General features: G+C 38.6%; 1 protein-coding gene across 1 annotated transcript in view; it reads left to right on the top strand.

The window, feature by feature from the left end:
• The window catches only part of LOC120572607 (low affinity immunoglobulin gamma Fc region receptor II-like), a 243,189-nt gene that overhangs the window by 199,650 nt on the left and 24,769 nt on the right, over nucleotides 1–18,770 (top strand). Inside the window, exons 3-6 of the mRNA XM_039821928.1 lie at nucleotides 12,225–12,488; nucleotides 12,568–12,825; nucleotides 13,885–14,043; nucleotides 14,342–14,428. Of these exons, the coding sequence (XP_039677862.1) occupies nucleotides 12,225–12,488; nucleotides 12,568–12,825; nucleotides 13,885–14,043; nucleotides 14,342–14,428 (768 nt within the window). The remainder of the gene's footprint in view (nucleotides 1–12,224; nucleotides 12,489–12,567; nucleotides 12,826–13,884; nucleotides 14,044–14,341; nucleotides 14,429–18,770) is intronic.

Raw genomic sequence — 18,770 nt, 5'->3', positions numbered from 1 at the left:
TGCACCCGGTTTTGTGCTTTTTTGCTGTTTGGATTATCATTGACTTGTAGATAAATGTGTACATTTGTTTTTGTTTTAAATTACAGATGCAGATGCAGGGTACCATCCCTGATCACACTGCTGATCAAGATGATCTCCCATATCTTGTATGTAGTGAATTCAATGTTATCAAACTAAACTCTGTATTCAAAATGAAAACTAAAACAGAAATTTGAAAGTTAAAACATTTGTTTCAGGAGAAACGGGAAGCCGCTTCCAGCGCTGGATGCTCAGCATTGAGGGCCAAATTGTGTGCGAAGGGACCCAGTCCACCTTTGTGACAGAACTGGCGTCTTTTTTTTCTTCCTGTTTTTACATCTTTAACCTACAGTACCAAGAGGAGGCAGCCTGCACGCTTGAATTCATCCAGAGGTAAGATATTGTCTGTTAAAACCTGCATTTGTTCTGGCCTAGCTGTGGCTCAAGCATGGTTTTAACAGGTCTGGTGATGGGATTTAGCAATTAACTTTGCTTTAGAAAGTTTGAGTGCAACTTACAATATTCATAGAGGCAAGAAAATAGTGCATGTTGAGTATAGTTCATGTACTAGTTCATGTATTTGTTGACTTTGTTGTGCTGTTAGTCTGTGTGAATTACTAGATTTTCAACTAGTGTATAATTTTTTCAGATGCTTTGTGGGTATAAACCCAGAAAAAAAGGACAAAGGTTGCAAAGAGGAAAAAAACGAAAAACGGTCAATTCACACGTCACCATCCTCTTCGCGTGGGGCTCATGGACTTTCAGTGGGATTTCATTTGAAAATGGTGAGTTAGATGTATACATTACACATATGTTCAAACAGCAATGATTCAGGAGACTGGGGAAATTCATTCTCAACTCCCTTTCAAAGTTAGAATGCTGAACTCCTCTTCCATGCTCTTTTGTCATTCTGTTTTTGTTCTTTCAATTACTTTTACTCATCACACTTTCTATTATTTTATGTTATTCTGTCTGTTTTGTGCTCTGTTCCTGAAATTAGCTTTTGGTAAAGCCATGTGATTTAATTTTGGATCAAAATGAAATTCATGGATCTCTCTCTCTCTCTCTCTTAGAACCAAGACGTTCCAAAGGATCCTCATTGTGTGCTTTGTTTTACAAAATGGTTAGTGGTCTAAGCAGTGACAGTGTTATTATTGTTTATTGCTCTTTACAGTATTGACCAGGAGTTCCATGAATTTAAGTTAAGTCTTAGCTTGAATGTATTCATCCACGTTGAATTTAAGTGGTTTGGGTAACATTAAGTGTTGAGGTTCAGTATTTTGTTATATTGAACAATGTATTTGGGTTTAAAAATGTATTTGCTACAACTATTTTTAAGCCATAAACATGAGATTTGTTTGTCATTAATCTCAGCCTATGTGTAACATTTTTGAGTGACCAGGAGTTTGAGTCTTACAGGGAGGTGTGTTCAGGTGCATTCTGGGTGTGCTGGTCTTACAGGGAGGTGTGTTCAGGTGCATTCTGGGTGTATTGCTATCTTGAGGCAGTGGGAAGTGATGGCACCATTGACCAACACAAACCTGGTCTAAAGTCAATAACGCAGCATTTCATTGTTATTTTAACAGAGCATTAGTAAAATGCTCCTAGGCTGCGTACACAGCACACACACACTATGCTTGTTACACACACAGGGACATACAGCACACACACACACACAGACAAACATGCAGAAGATTACAGATAAATCCTCCATCATAATAGCAATGCTCCAAACCGCCTGGCTTTTAAAGGGAATGGGAGATGATCTCTGATTGGTTGATTGCATGTTCGCCCAAACACACCTCTGATTAATGAAGACACTAAGAACAACCCTTTAGGACCAGGGCCTGTTGACCTAGCAAAAGTGGATTTGGACATGCTCTAAACACACCTGCGCGCCCTGCACGCCTTACTTAGATCCTTAAAATAGGGCCCACAGTGTTGTAGATGTCAGCAATGAACATGATGTATTTTTCTGTGATTGATCCAATCTATGTGTGCTTACATTTGTAAGTATTTACCTTTTCAGTGTTTGTATTACAATAAAAAAAAGTTAATTTCAACACGGAACTAGATAGTTTTCTTTCACTTAACAAATGTATTATGCTTATTTTTGTATTAACTCATGCTAGAATATGTCTATTACAATCAGTGGTACACATAAAATAATTAAAATTACATTTAAAAAGCAATATTTAATGGAAACAAAATAAATGGTGATTTAACATCAATTTCCTGTAAAAAAAACATTAACAGGAATAAACTGTTAAAATAACAGGAAAATAATGGTAACACTGCTGCCAGTAATTTCCTGTTTTTTCTATGATTTACAGTAAAGTCCTGTTAAAAAACATTACGGGGAGTGCACTGTAAAAAAACATTAACAAGAATAAACTGTTAAAATAACAGGAAAATAATGGTAACCCTGCTGCCAGTAATTTCCTGTTATTTAACAGGGAAATATTTAACAGTGTGGCTAAACAAAAAAGAGCAAGTGAAGATGAGACTACTACACAACAGGCATCTCTTTGTCAAAAGGAGCCCTTATCTGAATTGGAGAGGATTGAATATATGCACTTACAAAATAAACTAGATGAATTATATATAGAAAAAGCTAAGGGTGCATACATTCGATCTAGATCCAAATGGTTAGAAGAGGGAGAACAAAACTCAGTCTACTTTTTTAGATTAGAGAAACTTAGATCTCTTCTTGATACGCTCAACAAACTAAAAATAGATGACCAGATAATTGATAATCACAAAGATATATCTGCCTTTTGCCACCATTTTTACATCAACCTATACACATCCAAATACTGTGAAGTGACAGCTGACTCATTCATAGACTCAATCAACAACTGTAAAGTTATTTCCGCAGAAGATAGGGATGCATGTGATTATAACATCTCTAATGTTGATGTTCTGAAAGCTATTAATAATCTTAAATGTAATTAAAGTCCAGGGTGTGATGGTATAACCTCTGAGTTCTATAAAATGTTTGAGAAAGAACTGTCCCCATTTTTGCTAAATGTTTTCTTAGAAAGCATTCGTAATGAAGCTCTTCCAACAAGTATGACTCGAGGTATCATCACCCTGATTCCAAAGCCAAATAAAGATAAAGAAAATTTAGAGGACTGGCGTCCAATTACACTGCTAAATAATGACTATAAAGGCTATAAAGTGTTGGCTATCATATTCGCTAATAAAATGAAGTACGTTCTGGACTCTATCATAGATGAGTTACAATCTGGTTTCATGAGGTAACGTCATATTGCTAACAATGTTAGACTGATTTTGGATGTGCTATAGACTATAGCAATCTCATCAATGATAACAGCTTCCTCTTGTTTCTTGATTTCAATATAGCTTTTGACTCTCTTGAACATGGCTTCATTTTGAAAGCTCTTGATAAATTTGGTTTTGGTCCCTTTTTTGTAAGACTATTAGAGCCCTGTATAAAAATGGCAATAGTGCAGTAAAATTAAAACTTGGTACATCACCAAGGTTTAATGTGTCTCGTGGGGTTAAGCAAGGTTGCCCTATCTCACCCTACTTGTTCTTAATAGCTTCTCAACTCCTGGCTCTTCATATTTCAAACAGTGCCTTACAAGGAATCTTAATTGCAGATAGGCAGATTATAATCAGTCAACTTGCTGATGACACCACAATCCACAATCTTCTGAACTTTTTAGACTTCACCACATTATCTACCACTTTCAAAATAAACTGGATTAGACAATTTCTTAATAACCCCACATCCTTATGGAACTTTATCCCTAATTATATTTTTTCTAAAGTTGGTGGCCTGAAGTTTTTATTGATGTGCAATTACAATATTAGCAAAATCCCAATCAAAGTGTATAATTTTCACAAGCAAATGCTTTTGGCGTGGTCTCTCATATTTAAGCATAACTTCTCACCTCACAAATGCTACATTTGGAATAACGAGAACATTCTCTACAAAAACAAATAACATTACTCTTGTTGGTCAACTTGTTGATCCGAATGGTAAACTATACGAATACTCAGATTTCCTAAGAAAATATCAAATTCCAGTAACAGTCAAGGAATATTCCATTATTTTTGATGCAATCCCCACTGGCATTATAATGTTGTTAAAGGGTTATACTCTCCCACAACCACCTACCTATCCAATCATATTAACTGATACTTATGTGGGTGGTTTGTGCTTCCCAACTGAAAATCGCAGCGTTAATAAGAAAATTAGAGGTTTATTCCAGTCTGACATTGTTACTATTCCCTCTGTTATTCCATACTGTAATGGTTTTGTCGAGAATATTCCTTGTAAGAAAGTGTGGTCCTTACCTTTTAAATACCTTGTTACTAATAAAGTGAAAGAAGTCTCGTTTAAACTAATAGACAGGTTTTACCCAGCAAAACCCTTCCTTCAAAGGTACAAACAGGATATTGAGTCTAACTGCTCGTTTTGTAATAGCACTGAGGAAAATGTGTCACATCTTTTTTGGAACTGTCCCCATACAGTAAAATTAGGGTCAGAGTTCCTAAAATTCATCCACTCAGTATTAATCCCAGATTTTTCATTTTGCTTTAAGGATGTTTTTTTTTTGGTATGTTTGACTTTGAAGCTGAATACGAAGGTAAACACTTTATTATAAATCTTTTATTTCTATATGCTAAATACCACATCCATAGAAACAAATTCAGTGGTTCTAAACCATTCTTTTTTGGCTTTATGGCTGAGTTTAGAAATTACATGAATTCAATTAAGTACTCAAAAAACACTAAGGCCGTAAGAACGCTGGATCTATATCATCATCATCATCAAGCTTTTATTACAGACTCAAGGTCCAAATCACTCACAACAATACATAAAGGCATATCCATAAACGCACATGCATACACACCTACCTACACATAAACAACAAACAAATAAAAACAAACAATGTTCATTCAAAGGTTCATTGATAAGGTTTTATTATATATATTTATCTATTTATTTCTCTGCCTACCAGCTTGTCCGCTTAGGCTTACTATGGCTGTACCCCTGTATACTGTATATCTGATGTAATGTTGTGCTATTTGTTCTTTGTGTTTTGTATTGTATTTGTCTGTAATGTTATATAAATAAACTATTTAAAAAAATAAATGAAAAAAAGTACACGTCTGTTGTTCAGCCTTTTTAGTTTGACTGTAGGCTTAAAGGACGAACCTAGGAGTTAATAATGGATGTGTCCCCACTCTGTCGTTCTCTGGGACATGTTTTCATGCTAATTGATTGTGTTTGGAGCTTCAACGAAGCTAGTGCGGACCGCTGGTTAACCTAGCTTACAACGCTAGCTAGTATTCTGGGCACAGGGAAAGTAAAAACAAATCGCTATTTATACCACAAAAAAGGCTCAAAATATTACCAAACTTCAACGGTAGCATGGTGAGGGTCCCTACATGTTAACTGAAGCATTGAGAACTTTGTAAGTGTACAGACGAAGAGCTGCGGGAGCTCAGTGAAAGGGCTACGAGAGAGAGAGCTATGCCGCAACAGAGCCTCGTAGTCGGGGAAACTGGTGGTGCACCTGCGGACATTGTGAAGCTATGGCCACCGAACAGGAGTGGCTGTGTTGCGCGTTTTGTGTAGATTTGAACTTTTATACGTTTATTCCACTTTGTTTAAACAGTGAAGTGGAGGCCTCATTCATCTGTTCGAGGCTGACTGGTACATGTGACACACGTAGGCCTTGCTGGATACACCGTGACCCTTTATGTGGATCTACTGATCGCTGTGGATTACTTTTTTTTTTGTCATTGGATTACGTCAAAATACCAGCCAGGTCTCATGGCAGTTCGTTATATAGTTACGTTATGTAATCTATTAAGTCGTGGACAGGACACGTAAGTGGCGTTTTCTTTGTGTGCCAAAATTGAAAGCAATGCATTTTAATGGGAAGCATATTTCGTGATCCCAGAACGCTGACGGTAGCGAGTAGTATTGATAAGGCGAAAGGCCGCGCAAGGAGGTTGGTCGGGGTGGTGGATGGGTCAGAAAACACAGGACTTTCACCCGGGAGACCGGGGATCGCGTCCCACGTGTTGCAGTTCCTTTTTCAGCTTGTCCCGCGTGTGACGGTTCCTTTCCCCGTTCTTCTTTTTTCCTAACCATAACCGTCCTGTTATTGTGGCGTTTCATTTCCCCGTTGTTTTGTGCTCCTGCGCCCGTTGTTGCGTCCGGCGAGTAGGCGGCCCTGTCTCGTTGTTGTGGCCGGCATGCGGCGCCTCATTTCCCCGTTGTTGCGTCCCCCAGAGCAGGTTCGAAAAGCGTGACCTGTACACGTTCAAAAATCATTGCATGTACACGAAAAAACGACAAAATCGTAACCTGTACACAAATTAATAAATCAAAATAACGTAACTATATAACGACCTGGCGTGAGACTGGGTTGCAAAATACAGATCTTTTTTCTTAACGTGTCTTAACGTTTTATGGTGTGATTTCTGCGTTTGGTGTAGGTTGAACACTGATTGTTCACCGTTACATTTTAGTAGAGTTTAAGTGTCGGGGCATTCCACCACCGTCTGTCTGTTGTGTTCCAAGACAGCCGTGCCACGATTGGATTTCACAACGGTGAATTGTTAAATTGTTACAATGTAATACTAAATCTGCTTTAAAAATAAACATATATGTTTATTTAGTAGTTTGTTTTGTCCATATGTGCTCGTGCTGTGTTCCCCAAATGGTAGGACAGGTCTCAGCTTCTACAATGAGTATTTTTGCCCCCCCTGGCTCGAATGTCAAACTCCACCTATGAGGATCCGCTTGGAAAAACAGGGAATATGCCACTGTAATTAACATTATATTATAATTCATCAAATATTATCTCAGTAACATGACACGGATTTCATGAATTGTAATCATTAATTTAACTGTGCAAATAAACCAGACTAAAATTAAAAATGTAAAATCAACTTAAAATAAAAGAAACTGATTAGTTATTGTGTTATTAGACTGACTAGACTTCTTTTGAAGCCTTTACTTCTCTCCTGCTCTAAGAACACTGGATGCAACAGCAGGCCTCCGAGCAGCTATTGTATGAAGATAACCTCCCAACATGGAAAGTAACTGAAACCCTCCCACAGGCAGAAGAACTCATAAAACACATAGGGCCCTATTTTAACGATCTGTTAAAAGTGCACGGCGTGAATCGCATGGCGCAGGTGCTTTTAGGGCGTGGAAAAATCCACTCTGGCTTGTTTAACGGCGAAAAAAAAGGGTCCATGTGCCAGGCGCATGGTTCAAAAGGGTTGTTCTTAGTGTCTTTATTCATTCATAGGTGTGTTTTGGGCGTAACATGCAATAAACCAATCAGTTTTATCTCTCATTCCCTTTAAAAGCCAGACGCGTTTGAATAAGTTAGTTGAGGCAGGTCGTACCTGAATTGTCATGACCAGGGATATACCCATGTAGATTGGCTTGGTTTTCATTTCCAAAATAAAGGTTGAACACTAATCAGAATACCCTGGGTAAACCCAGGTCATTGTGAAAGAGGTATAAGAAAATATTTCCAAAACCAGCCGCCATATCGTTCTGTTTTGAAATCCGGGAACATACAGCCCACAAGTGAAGCTTTTGTCCAATCAGGAGCAGCTGTGTTGTTGTAGGAAGGTGCAGCCTGTTTTCTTTGCTTGTCAGTGAAGAGAAACTGATAACTGCTAGTGGAGAGATCATCAAGAGTCCAATGCTGGCAAGAAGAGGGGAGATCCCTGTCTTAAGAAAACACAGACATGGACACAAATCATGAGTCTTGGAGCATTGTTGGTCACCGCCTTCAGAGAGTCCAGATCAACTACTCCTCCAATCAATGAGCCACCTTTCTAAATAGCTTGTTAAGTAAAGGCCCTGACACACAAACCCGATAATCGTCCATCGGACAGTCTGGTGAGGTCTGTGACTCGAGTCTGTTTGGTGTGTTCTGTGCTGTCATCAGTCGGAGGAGCTGTCGGCTTTCATTTTGTCTGATTTGACATGTAGAATAGAGGGGCGGGCAATCGGAGTCAATGGCCATCAACATTTCCGGTTTTCATTTTTTGGGCAACAATACAAATTAGCGCCGTCTGCTGTTATGGAGACGTATTACGCCGTCGGGTTGGTGTGTCAGAACCTTTAGTATCTTTAGCCCTCAGTCTATGACCCCAGCAGCAAAATGGCCACCACAAACTGGTAGCAGATGTTAAATCCTCTGAGCCTCTGTAGGAAGTAGAGCCAGCTCTGAACCTTCTTGTGGAGGCTCCTTAGTGATCCCAGCCAACTCTAGCCTGTCGCCCAGGTGCACTCCTCTCAGCTGCAGGTGGATCGGTCTACATCACCCAACAAAGTCATCCTTCAGGCCTCTGTTTTCCTCCTCTGTCCACTGATACACCCCTGCAGGGGACATGACTCTGTGTTGTATCTGAAGTCAAAGGTTAACTTAACTAAATGACCTCTTTCCTGTCATCTACTGGAGAGAAAACCGCACAGCCAATACACTCCATTCAAAGAGGAAGTGGGAGGGTCTAACTGCTCTGACAAAAAGATTCTAAGTGTTTCTTGTCACATCACCAAGAGGGAGAATGAAGGAAACATGTCTTGGGCTCCGTAAGTAACTCTGAGCTGATCAAACTGCAATCAATATACTTATTAATGATGAAGAAAATAATGAATTAAAATGAAATGATGAAGATTACACACACAAGGTCATCTTTTTTGAGTCTCTGACCTTCTACTGGTCCTATCACTTGCACTTACTTACAAATATTACTTAATTAAACATACTGTGTATACTTGTCTTGTCTTATCACACAGCAAAGTTAGAATCAACCAGTGTATATTTTCTGACTCGGATCTTGTTTATCATTTTAGTGTTGACCTCATTGCTCTGCTGCAGAACAAACTCAGGTTAGTAAAAATATCCACAGTCTAAAACTGATTGGGGTTTATGGTAAAAAATTGGTATTTTTTGTTTTATGAAAGATACACAATGAAAAAGGGTTCAAATGACAAATTAACTTTAAAATAAAATTCCACTTCACACACAGTCTGGATATTTGAGTTGAGTTTTTGCCTTTTTGCTCATAGTTTCTCTAATTATATTTGCATATTTTATCAAGTATAATAATTCTTAATTTTTCTTTTAAATTTTAGAAGGACTTAATGTGTGGGGTTCACCATAAAACACCTGGGTCCTGATCTAGCTAATTAATGAAGTGACCTTTTGCTTTTATAAAACCCTTATTAATTATGGAATAATTATTAAGATGTACACTAAATAAAGTCACACAATAACACAAACTAACTAAGAGATGGAGGAAGAGCAACACACCTTGCCCCTGTCCATGCGTCTGGCAGACTCTGTTGTCTCTTTTAAAAAGGATCTGAAAACATGTTTATTTAGGAAAGCTTTTGGTTGATGGGTTTTCACTAGTGTCACTTTAATTTTACATATGTATATACATTTTATATTGTTTGTGTTACCTATTCTTTTGTACAGCACTTTGTGATTTTATCTGTGAAAAGCGCTTTATAAATAAATTTTACTTACTTACTTACTTACTTACTTACTTACAACAACACCCATGTCCTGTGAGGTAAAATCCCTTTTTTTGATAAAAAGGGAGTCTGGTGGCTTTGAAGAGAGCAGAGATAACAGCTTTAGTTCCCCTTTATTAAGGGCTGTCTGACAGCAAGGTGAAGCGCTGAAAATATTCTAAATCTAGTGTAGCCTACACGTAAGGAGATATTAGGCTGATTTCAAACCAGGTCTGTGTCATGGCAGTGTGTGTGCAGATTAACAGCTTCCCTCCGTGGCACCGGCTATATGATTTTTTGTCTTACATTTTTTTTTTCTCAGGCGCAGAGTGAACCTTATTGTGCAAAGGCCTTCATAGGCATTCTATGTGGTTATTGTATCATTGTAATGTATCTATGAACCAATCAAAACGCTTGATTTGAGCTACCCGTTTTATAACTCACTGATTCTTGAAACTTTGCCAAAAACATGTCACACCAAGAAAAGTGCTCATTCTGTTGGAAAGGAATAACATTTTCATGAATAAAAAGAATCAAAGTTATAATCAGGGGGTCCTTTGCACATATGTAAGGTTCTTTTATAGGTTTATGTTTATTTTTTTTAATTTAATGATTATTTGCTGGCCCATTACCTACAAAATCAGTTGTCCTCGGATAAGAGATAATCATTTAAACTTGATTAAAAAAACTAAAAGTAATAATTGAATTGAAAAATATCTTTACCACATGAAATAGTACATTCTTATAAGTTTTAAAAACTACAAACAGTGAGTTTTTAACGATATTTACTATTATTTTGTGGTTGCTCAAAATGTGTCCCACATATTTGTCACCACCGTCAGATATTTATAAAAAGCAATACAATCAGGCAACTACAAGGTCAACTACATTCCTGAGGACCCCATTTTCAAACCGTCAGCTCTACTGCATGCTTCAAGATCGCTCAAGCTCCCTTAAATTTGCTATTTTCTCTTAAACTTGTTCATATTTCGACACTGCTACTGTCGCAACCATAACACGTCAACACCGTCTCTTTTGTATTAAATTTTTTAGATTGGATTATGACATAAATGTATACTTTTTAAGAAGAGGTCTGAAGTAGCTAGCAATAGAGGGGAAAAAAGATGGCTAATGTGAACAACTCATGCATATCATGTGAAAGAGTAGGTTTTTGTCACCACCGTCAGACGTCACCACCGTCAGGTTTTCGTGAATATCCTCACAGCTGTGGTTCGGCCTTGAGGCTGCGGCTGAACCACAGCCGTGAGCCCGTATTTACTGTGATCAACAATTATATTCTAGCCTCCGTTAAGGACTGTTTGGAGTTTTTTGTCACCACCGTCAGACTGGACGTCACAGAAAACCTGACGGTGGTGACGTCTGACGGTGGTGACAAAAACCTACTCTTTCACATGATATGCATGCTCAGGATTGTTATTTTTTTGGACCCAATAGTTAAATTAAGTTGTTAAGCAAGAAGCCATCTTGTGTGGTAAACATTTTGGAATTGTTTGTTGTTATGAGGCCACTGTCACCAGATTAGTGTCACCACCGTCAGTTCTAAAGTCACCACCGTCAGAGGGAGTTTTATTTGTTTTAAATGAATATGCTTAAAATATGTTTCTTCAGTGCTGTTGAGTTATTAAAGTAATAGTCCCTTTTAATACAAATATATGTTTGTTAAATAAAAAAACATTTTTTTTCTATTTAGGCTTAAAGTAAACGTTGTATGATGTTAGATCTTTTAAAGGCATACACGTGAAACAGTATAAAAAAGGAACAAAGGTGAATATTCAACATTTAACAGCATATATGTGTACTAAGAATGCCAGATAATGATTTAAAAACTCTAAATACATATTAGACCACAGAAATAAAAAATAATTTGCTTTTTATTGTGTCTGACGGTGTTGACAAAAACAAAGTAATAACTTTAAAAACGCCTATTTTATGAAAAAAATACAAAATGGGGAGGTGACACTGGTACATTGCTGAACAGCCAAGACCTTGGTCTATAATGATATACCTTCAGATGTTGTAATTTAACCAACTTTTTATTTTCAAAATTAAAACCTGTTTTTGGCAAAGTTTCAAGAATCAGTGAACTGTAAATAATTCTGCACTTTTGCTTGGTTGGGCTTTAGAACTTGTTATTATAACAAGAGTTCCAATTTCATTTTAAACCAGCTTTGAAGTAACACAAAAAATCCAAACTCATGTGAAATCATCAACGTTATAGACCCACCACAGTGTTTGTTTTTCAATAACCTTCGGGTAGAAACGTCCTGCTCCCCGTACGTACAATTTAACGGCGCTGAGCAAACGTTTAGCTTGGAGAGCTAATTTACCAGCTAATTTTGGCCACAGACTAAAACTCATAAACTCAGACCAGACAAACATTTTATCATTATGGTACACAAGACACAAGACACAAAAATATATTTAAGAAATGTGTTTGAAGAACTCCCTGCTGGATAACATGTAAAAACATCTTTGGAGTACTGTGGGACCGAATCAGGCAGAAAGATACAGGGAATGGGAAAACCCACACAGAACATTATTTCAATTTAGCTCAAACCTTCTTTTTTTTTCTTAATGTTGGGATGTGCTTTTTTTGTGACATTCAATGGGGCAATTTAGTTTTGCTGAAAATACAATAAATTCCCTCCAGCCTCTCTGACTGTGAGTCCCAGCAGCTCTCAGCTGTTTAAAGATGAATCTGTCTCTCTGAGCTGTGAGGAGGACGACAGCTCAGCTGGATGGACTCTGAGGAGGAACACGACCATAAAAACCAGGACTCAGTGTGGAGATGGCTGGGGAAGACCTGCTGGTTCTTCCTGTAACATCAGCTACATGGACCCAGTGGACAGTGGAGTTTACTGGTGTGAGTCCAGAGAGGGAGCAACCAGTAACAGCATCAACATCACTGTCACTGGTAAGATCAGACTGTGGAGTCAGTATTGATGAAGCTGTGTGTGAATGGATGACATGCTGTAGTTTGTCTCTGTGTTGAGGTGGACCAGTGATCCTGCAGAGTCCTGTCCTCCCTGTGATGGAGGGAGAAGACCTCACTCTGACCTGTAAAACAGAGACGTCCTCCAACCTCCCAGCTAGTTTCTATAAAGATGGCTCCTTCATCAGGAATGAGCCTGCAGGTCACATGACCATCCACAATGTTTCCAGGTCTGCTGAAGGCCTCTACAAGTGTCACATCAGCAGTGTTGGAGAGTCTCCACCCAGCTGGGTCTCTGTCACAGGTGAGGAGGTTAAAGGTCTTTATTCATCTTAGGGCGCTTTCACACCTACAGTTTCACCAAACATTGTCTTTGAGATGATGATGATGATGATGTGTGGTCATTGTAGGTTACCGATCTTAAAGTTATCGTCACTTGAATCATTTATACGTCAGTAAATTGTGTGCAAGGTGGAAATTGCAGGCTAGTTAATGCATTGATTAAAGGTTCACTTTAGAGCTGTAATCGGCCCAACAAGTGCCGAGCCTGACATAATTCGCCCTGAGCCCGAAAAGGACATTTTGATTGACAGCTTTTTAAAAGCCCGAACCCGTTTACAGCCTGACTGTACAAAAGGCCGTCTATCAGCAGTGATTTTTAGAGTGCATGTCGGAAAATAGCGCGGACAAGCACGCCACACCGCGAGCAGGCACACGCACCACTCGCCGGAAAAGGGAAAGACAGAAAAAAAAGAGTCTGCGCCGCACGCACACAGCTCTTTTGTCTTTCGTCAAGAATGAGTCATTTATACATGTTTAACATGGCTAGAGGCCACTTGGAAGTTGGAACAAAGAAATAAAATAAGTCCTCCAGAGGCCAGCCTCCGTTTCACCTCCTCAGCATCCATTTACTCGCTAATCGAAACGCATCACCTGACCGCTCATTTACCGCACAGGTCCCGTCAGGTTCGGGCAAAGATCTTCAGCTCTAGTTCACTTCCTGTGTGTGTCTGATTAGGTTCTCCCATGAGGTGACCGAAATCTTAAGCACTTGGAAAACAAACAGAGACCTCTGTATTTAAGTTACCAGAGTTCTGTTATTTGGTCCGCACCAGAGTTCAATGAGCTTCACACCACCCCAAACCAACGGGCGTATCCAGGAAACACTCCAGGGTTGGGTTAACACACCGTCTGATATTAGATATTTCTACTCTAACTAGACCAAGGGAATTCACTCAATTACAAACATGATACACAACACTGAAGTTAAAAGTCTAAAGCTTCACATAAAAAAGGATGAACAGTGAAATAGCTGAACATGTTATCTACTTACTTTTATTTCTTTGCTTTTAATTAAATATTTTTTTGTTCATTTTAGAGAAACACACGACTACAAGTCCTCCTACATCCTCCACCAGCTCTGGCTTCACCACAGTTTCAGTCGGTGTACTGGTTCTCCTGGTTCTCCTGGTTCTCCTGGTTTTCCTGGTTCTCCTGGTTCTCCTGGTTCTACGATGCATCCGTAGGAAAGCTAAAGGTTAGTCTCAATAAGACTCATATTTGGCTGCAGTTCAAAATCTAAATTTACTTTTGATATTTTCAATTTCAGAATTGGAGTGAAGTGTTCAAACACCTGTTTCTTCAAGTCAAACATCTCTTAGGATTCTCATGAATCACTATTCTGTTGTTGACAAACCATCCTCACCACGAGGGCCCTTTAGCATGCTCCGGAGCTTTTGATAGAATCACATAATCTTCCTCATGTTTCCATCTTTACGGATGTCTCTTTAATGATTACAGTGATTGATATTGATATTAACTTTGGTTTATTTCAGCTCAAGATGAAGCTGGAGATGGTGATGTCACATACAGTGATGTCACAATATCACCTAACCTGCAGCAGCCAATCAGACGGAGCAGAGGTAAAGATGTTTTTATTGATTTTCAGAAGACTCTGAGGGACGGTGTGTGTGTTCATTCTTAAATGTCCTGAGAGGATGTTTTGGGAAAAGTAATTTTATAAAATAAGGATATTAAAAAAAAAACTAATTAAATGTTTTTAGTCCACAACAGTCACACTGTAAGGTATATTTTAGTAGGTAATAGGGTGTGTTGTGCATGTCATGAGAGTCTGGGTGTTTTGTACCCTGTGGTTAAACAGCTCTAACAGTTATGTGGTCGTCCAGTTTCCTCTTTCTCATAGCAACCCTTCAGCTGAGTGGGGGTCTGCATACACTTCACTGCAGGACACAGGACAAAACAAAAAGATGATAAAAAGATGATACATATACACATACACACTATAAATTTGCAGATTTACATACCTTTGTATGCTATGATCACTTACAATATATAAAAATAATACAATATGTTCATGTAAACAGTAAAATGCCGTTGTTAAGGAAACCTCAGGAGCAGCATGATTCATATTCACATCACAATCACATGAGAATCAGGAAAACAGTCCAGTTAAACCACGTTAAAGTGTAATGCCTCCCAACTCTGAGGGTCTGGGAGTCTCTAGACCTCGTTCTGACCTTAATCTGGTCTGAGTGATCTGATCACTAGTAGACAGCTCTAGGTGTGTGTGTTCCCACCTGGCAGCAGAAACTTTCTCCACGTGTCCTCAGTGACCACTTATGGTCGGATCTCAATTCCCCGATCTATATGCAAATAAACACTCACATCATTTCTGTTTAAGCACACACAGACATCAAAAAGGGCTTGAGCAGCTCCCTTTATCTTCCTACAGAGAAAGTGACCTTTTTTAAATAAATGAATATAGGCATTTATTCATGTTTGTGCACAGCTTTCCTGTCAAAGTAATATATTTATTGAATAAATAATTTAAATATCAGGTCGGGAGATTTCTGAATTCCAATGCCGGCTGTCCTCTCACTCCCTCCTTTTACCTTTCTTTCTCTTTTCTCCTTTTTTTTTTTCTCTTTTTTTTTTTTTTTTTTTTTTCTCTTTTTTCTTTTTGTTTTCTCTCTTTCCCTCTCCCCCTCTCTCTTTCCCTATGTGTCTCTGTTTCTCTCTCTCTGGTTCCCTTTGTCTCTCTCTCTTTCCCTCTCCCCCCTCTCTCTCTCTGTCTGTCTATTTCCCTCTCTCCCTCTGTCTCTCTCTTTCTAATAATAATTGGGATCCATACATTAATGTCTTCAGGTAATTCAGGATTCTGGCTGTGTAAAGCTGAAGGTTATCTTGCGTGTGAAATAAACAAGTATTTAAACTATTTGTTTTAATCATGCCTGCCGCACCCAACACAATGCCAAAAAAAGAAAGGGGGATTTAGAAGGAAGGAGGAGGAGCACCACCAGTAAACAGCCAAGATCAAATCTTAATGCATGGTTACCACCAGGTACCAGCAGCAACACACAGAAGACACAACTCAGATGTTGAAAGTGTTAGGCCTCCACCTGAGAGAGCAGTAACCTGCTTGCTGCCCCCTCACAAAAAGTCCAGACTGTTTGCTGTCCTGGCTCCTAAATAGTGAAATGAGCTCCCTACTATTTCTTGACGCTGCACTTTCATATGGTTCTTTCTAGTTTTTCTTGCTCTTACTTCTGGAGTTTGTACCTTCAGGGTTGAAAGAACTGAATTGGAAGTCGCTTTGGGTAATAAAATGACATGTAATGTAAAAGCAGTAGGTATCTCACGAACAACAACTAAAAGACAGGAGCAGGCTTTAGAAGCTGACACAGATGATCAGAAATTAGAATTAAAGTGATATATTGCCATGTGCTAAAAAGACAAATTAGTGGTAAAATGATGTCCCTCTCCTTGGTGCAGTCAGTTCTTCCAAATATATAATTTATTTGAAATTAGTAGCATAGAAAACATGTCTGCTCTTGTGATGAACCTAGTGAATAATAAAGCCCATGGTCTCTGTGTGAACAGATTATTATGTAGTAATGTGTTGAGATTTAAACAGTTGGGAGTGTAGATGGAATGAAAAGAAATTGGTAAGGAGGTTTGAGTTGTGTTTTTACTGTTTTGTTTAAAAAAGGGTTAGAGTTAGATAAATAATACAAGATAAACGTGTCTGTGTAAATGAATCAATAGATTAATTAGATGAACATTTCACAAACTGCTGTGAGACTGGGTTGCTAATTTGCATTGTTTTACCAATGAGCACAATTTGAAGTGAATTATTAATTCCTGTTATTTCAACTTACAAAACTGAAACATTAAGTTGAACTTACCCAGCAGCAGCTATAGAAATGACTCCTCCATTAATGTTGGTCATAAGAGATCAGCACATTAGTGTCTCAGGAAATGTTTTTTTTACCATAACGTGTGGTACGGTGTTTTAGGCCAAGGACCCCTGACCTGAAAGAGACACGAGCAGGGTCCCCGACTACATATACTGTGTTGAGTTGCATGTTAAACTAGGCTTACCATAACGTGTAGTGTGACCTTTTATGGTGCCCTGCAATACTAAGCTACTATTTACATATTCATATATCATCATGTTTTAATGTCAAACATACTGTATATGTGGAAGGCACAGTGACTCCATTAGCTTAACTGTCTCTATGCATGGCTACCATAGTGATGGCTTCCATAGTGGCTATAGTTATCGTATATCACCTGTGTTTTTACGAATAGGCCGATTTATCTTTTCCAATAATATGTTGGATTCATTTTAGTGTATTTTTCGGGCCTATTTTAATTTTGAGGGAAGGAACTTTCAAAGCTCCCAAGAGCAGGCTTCAGCACAGTAACAAAACACAGACACACATCAATAACAGTATGATTTAAGCATTCCAAAAACACGATTTAGTGGTTTCTGGCATGAGAAATACTTTGCGTAGTTCTGCTCTCAGTTGAGTAGGCAGCCATAACGTGGCCCAGGACACATTCCTGTTCTCATTAGTTTACATCAACATATTTTTATGTGCATTTTGATGTATTGCATTAGAAAATGTTGATGGAAACGGCATAATTCGAAAATACTTCCTCAAATTTGCAAAAAAGTTTTTACGCTGACTTGAGGTGGTTTTTCCTTTTTTTGAAAAAGAGTTAATGCGCAAAATGGGAGATGGAAACAGCTTTGCCGAATAAGTTGTGACATAGCGAACATGTAAGTCACATGACTATAGTCTCGGTATCCATCGGGTGGGGGAAGGATCAGGATACAGGTCCCATCCACTTGTGGCACAAGGAGCGTAGTCGAGTAGCAGTGCGCTATAGCCCGGGGCTTCGACACGTCGGGTAAATTGATGAATGGTTCAACAGCTTGAATGGTACGGCGCATACACAGCGATGTACGGTTGTCTCGCTGACACCAATTGCACAGTTGGCCAACTTGTACAATGCTACCTCTCTCCATTTAGCCAAAGAACTTAGCTTCTAAACTCTTTGATTTAGCAAGACGGTTTGCGATCTACAACCATGCATAACGTCAATTTACTCTAAACCAGTTGATGGAATGTGTTATTAAGAATGTGGACACATGGAGCCTAAACCAACTCCAAATGTGGTTTTTAAAATCTGATCTCAATGCACCCCAAGTGTTTTCACCTGTACTGTCCTTGTGATCTGATCACTCAGGTCTCATCTTAAAGCCAGTTAGAAACAGGCTGCAAGAAGCATAAATCTCTCACTCAAGCTGTCAAGTTTGTGTTAGACAAATATACTCAGCAACAAAAGAAACGTCCTGTCACTTTCAACTGCTTTTATATTTTAAGCAAGCTTAACATATGCAAATATTTGCATGAACATTAAAAGATTTAACAACTAAGACATAAACCGAAAAAGTTTCACAGATATGACAAACAGAAATGGAATAATGTTTCCCTGAATAAAGGGGGCGTCAAAATCAAAAGTAGTATCTGGTGTGGCCACCAGCTGTATTAAGTACTGCAGTGCATCTCCTCCTCATGTACTGCACCAGACTGGCCAGTTGCATTGTTTATACCCTTTACAATGAAGATCTCTAAAGTGATTTGGATTTGAAGTATCTTTAAAATACAGTGTCCTGAAAAAGGGACGTTTTGTTAGAAAACCTTTTTTTATTGAGTTTATATTGATGGCGCCATAACAAAGATGCTCAACTAAATCTAGTTCAGTCTCTCTGGAAAATACTGTAGACACATTTTTACATTATTTTGTGTGTTAATAACAAAACTGTGTGTCACAAACTGTTGTTTGTGCGACACCCTGACATGTTGTCATGGTGACTTGTTCCTCCTGCGGTCAACATGTCTCTATAAAAGAACAGCTCTGTTAGCGTGAAGTCCATTTCACATGAACCGGGTT

The sequence above is a fragment of the Perca fluviatilis genome, chromosome 14 (genome assembly GCF_010015445.1).
Source record: "Perca fluviatilis chromosome 14, GENO_Pfluv_1.0, whole genome shotgun sequence".
Lineage (NCBI taxonomy): Eukaryota > Metazoa > Chordata > Actinopteri > Perciformes > Percidae > Perca > Perca fluviatilis.
The sequence above is the reverse complement of the archived record's forward strand: the minus strand, read 5'-3'. Positions and strand labels throughout refer to the sequence as shown.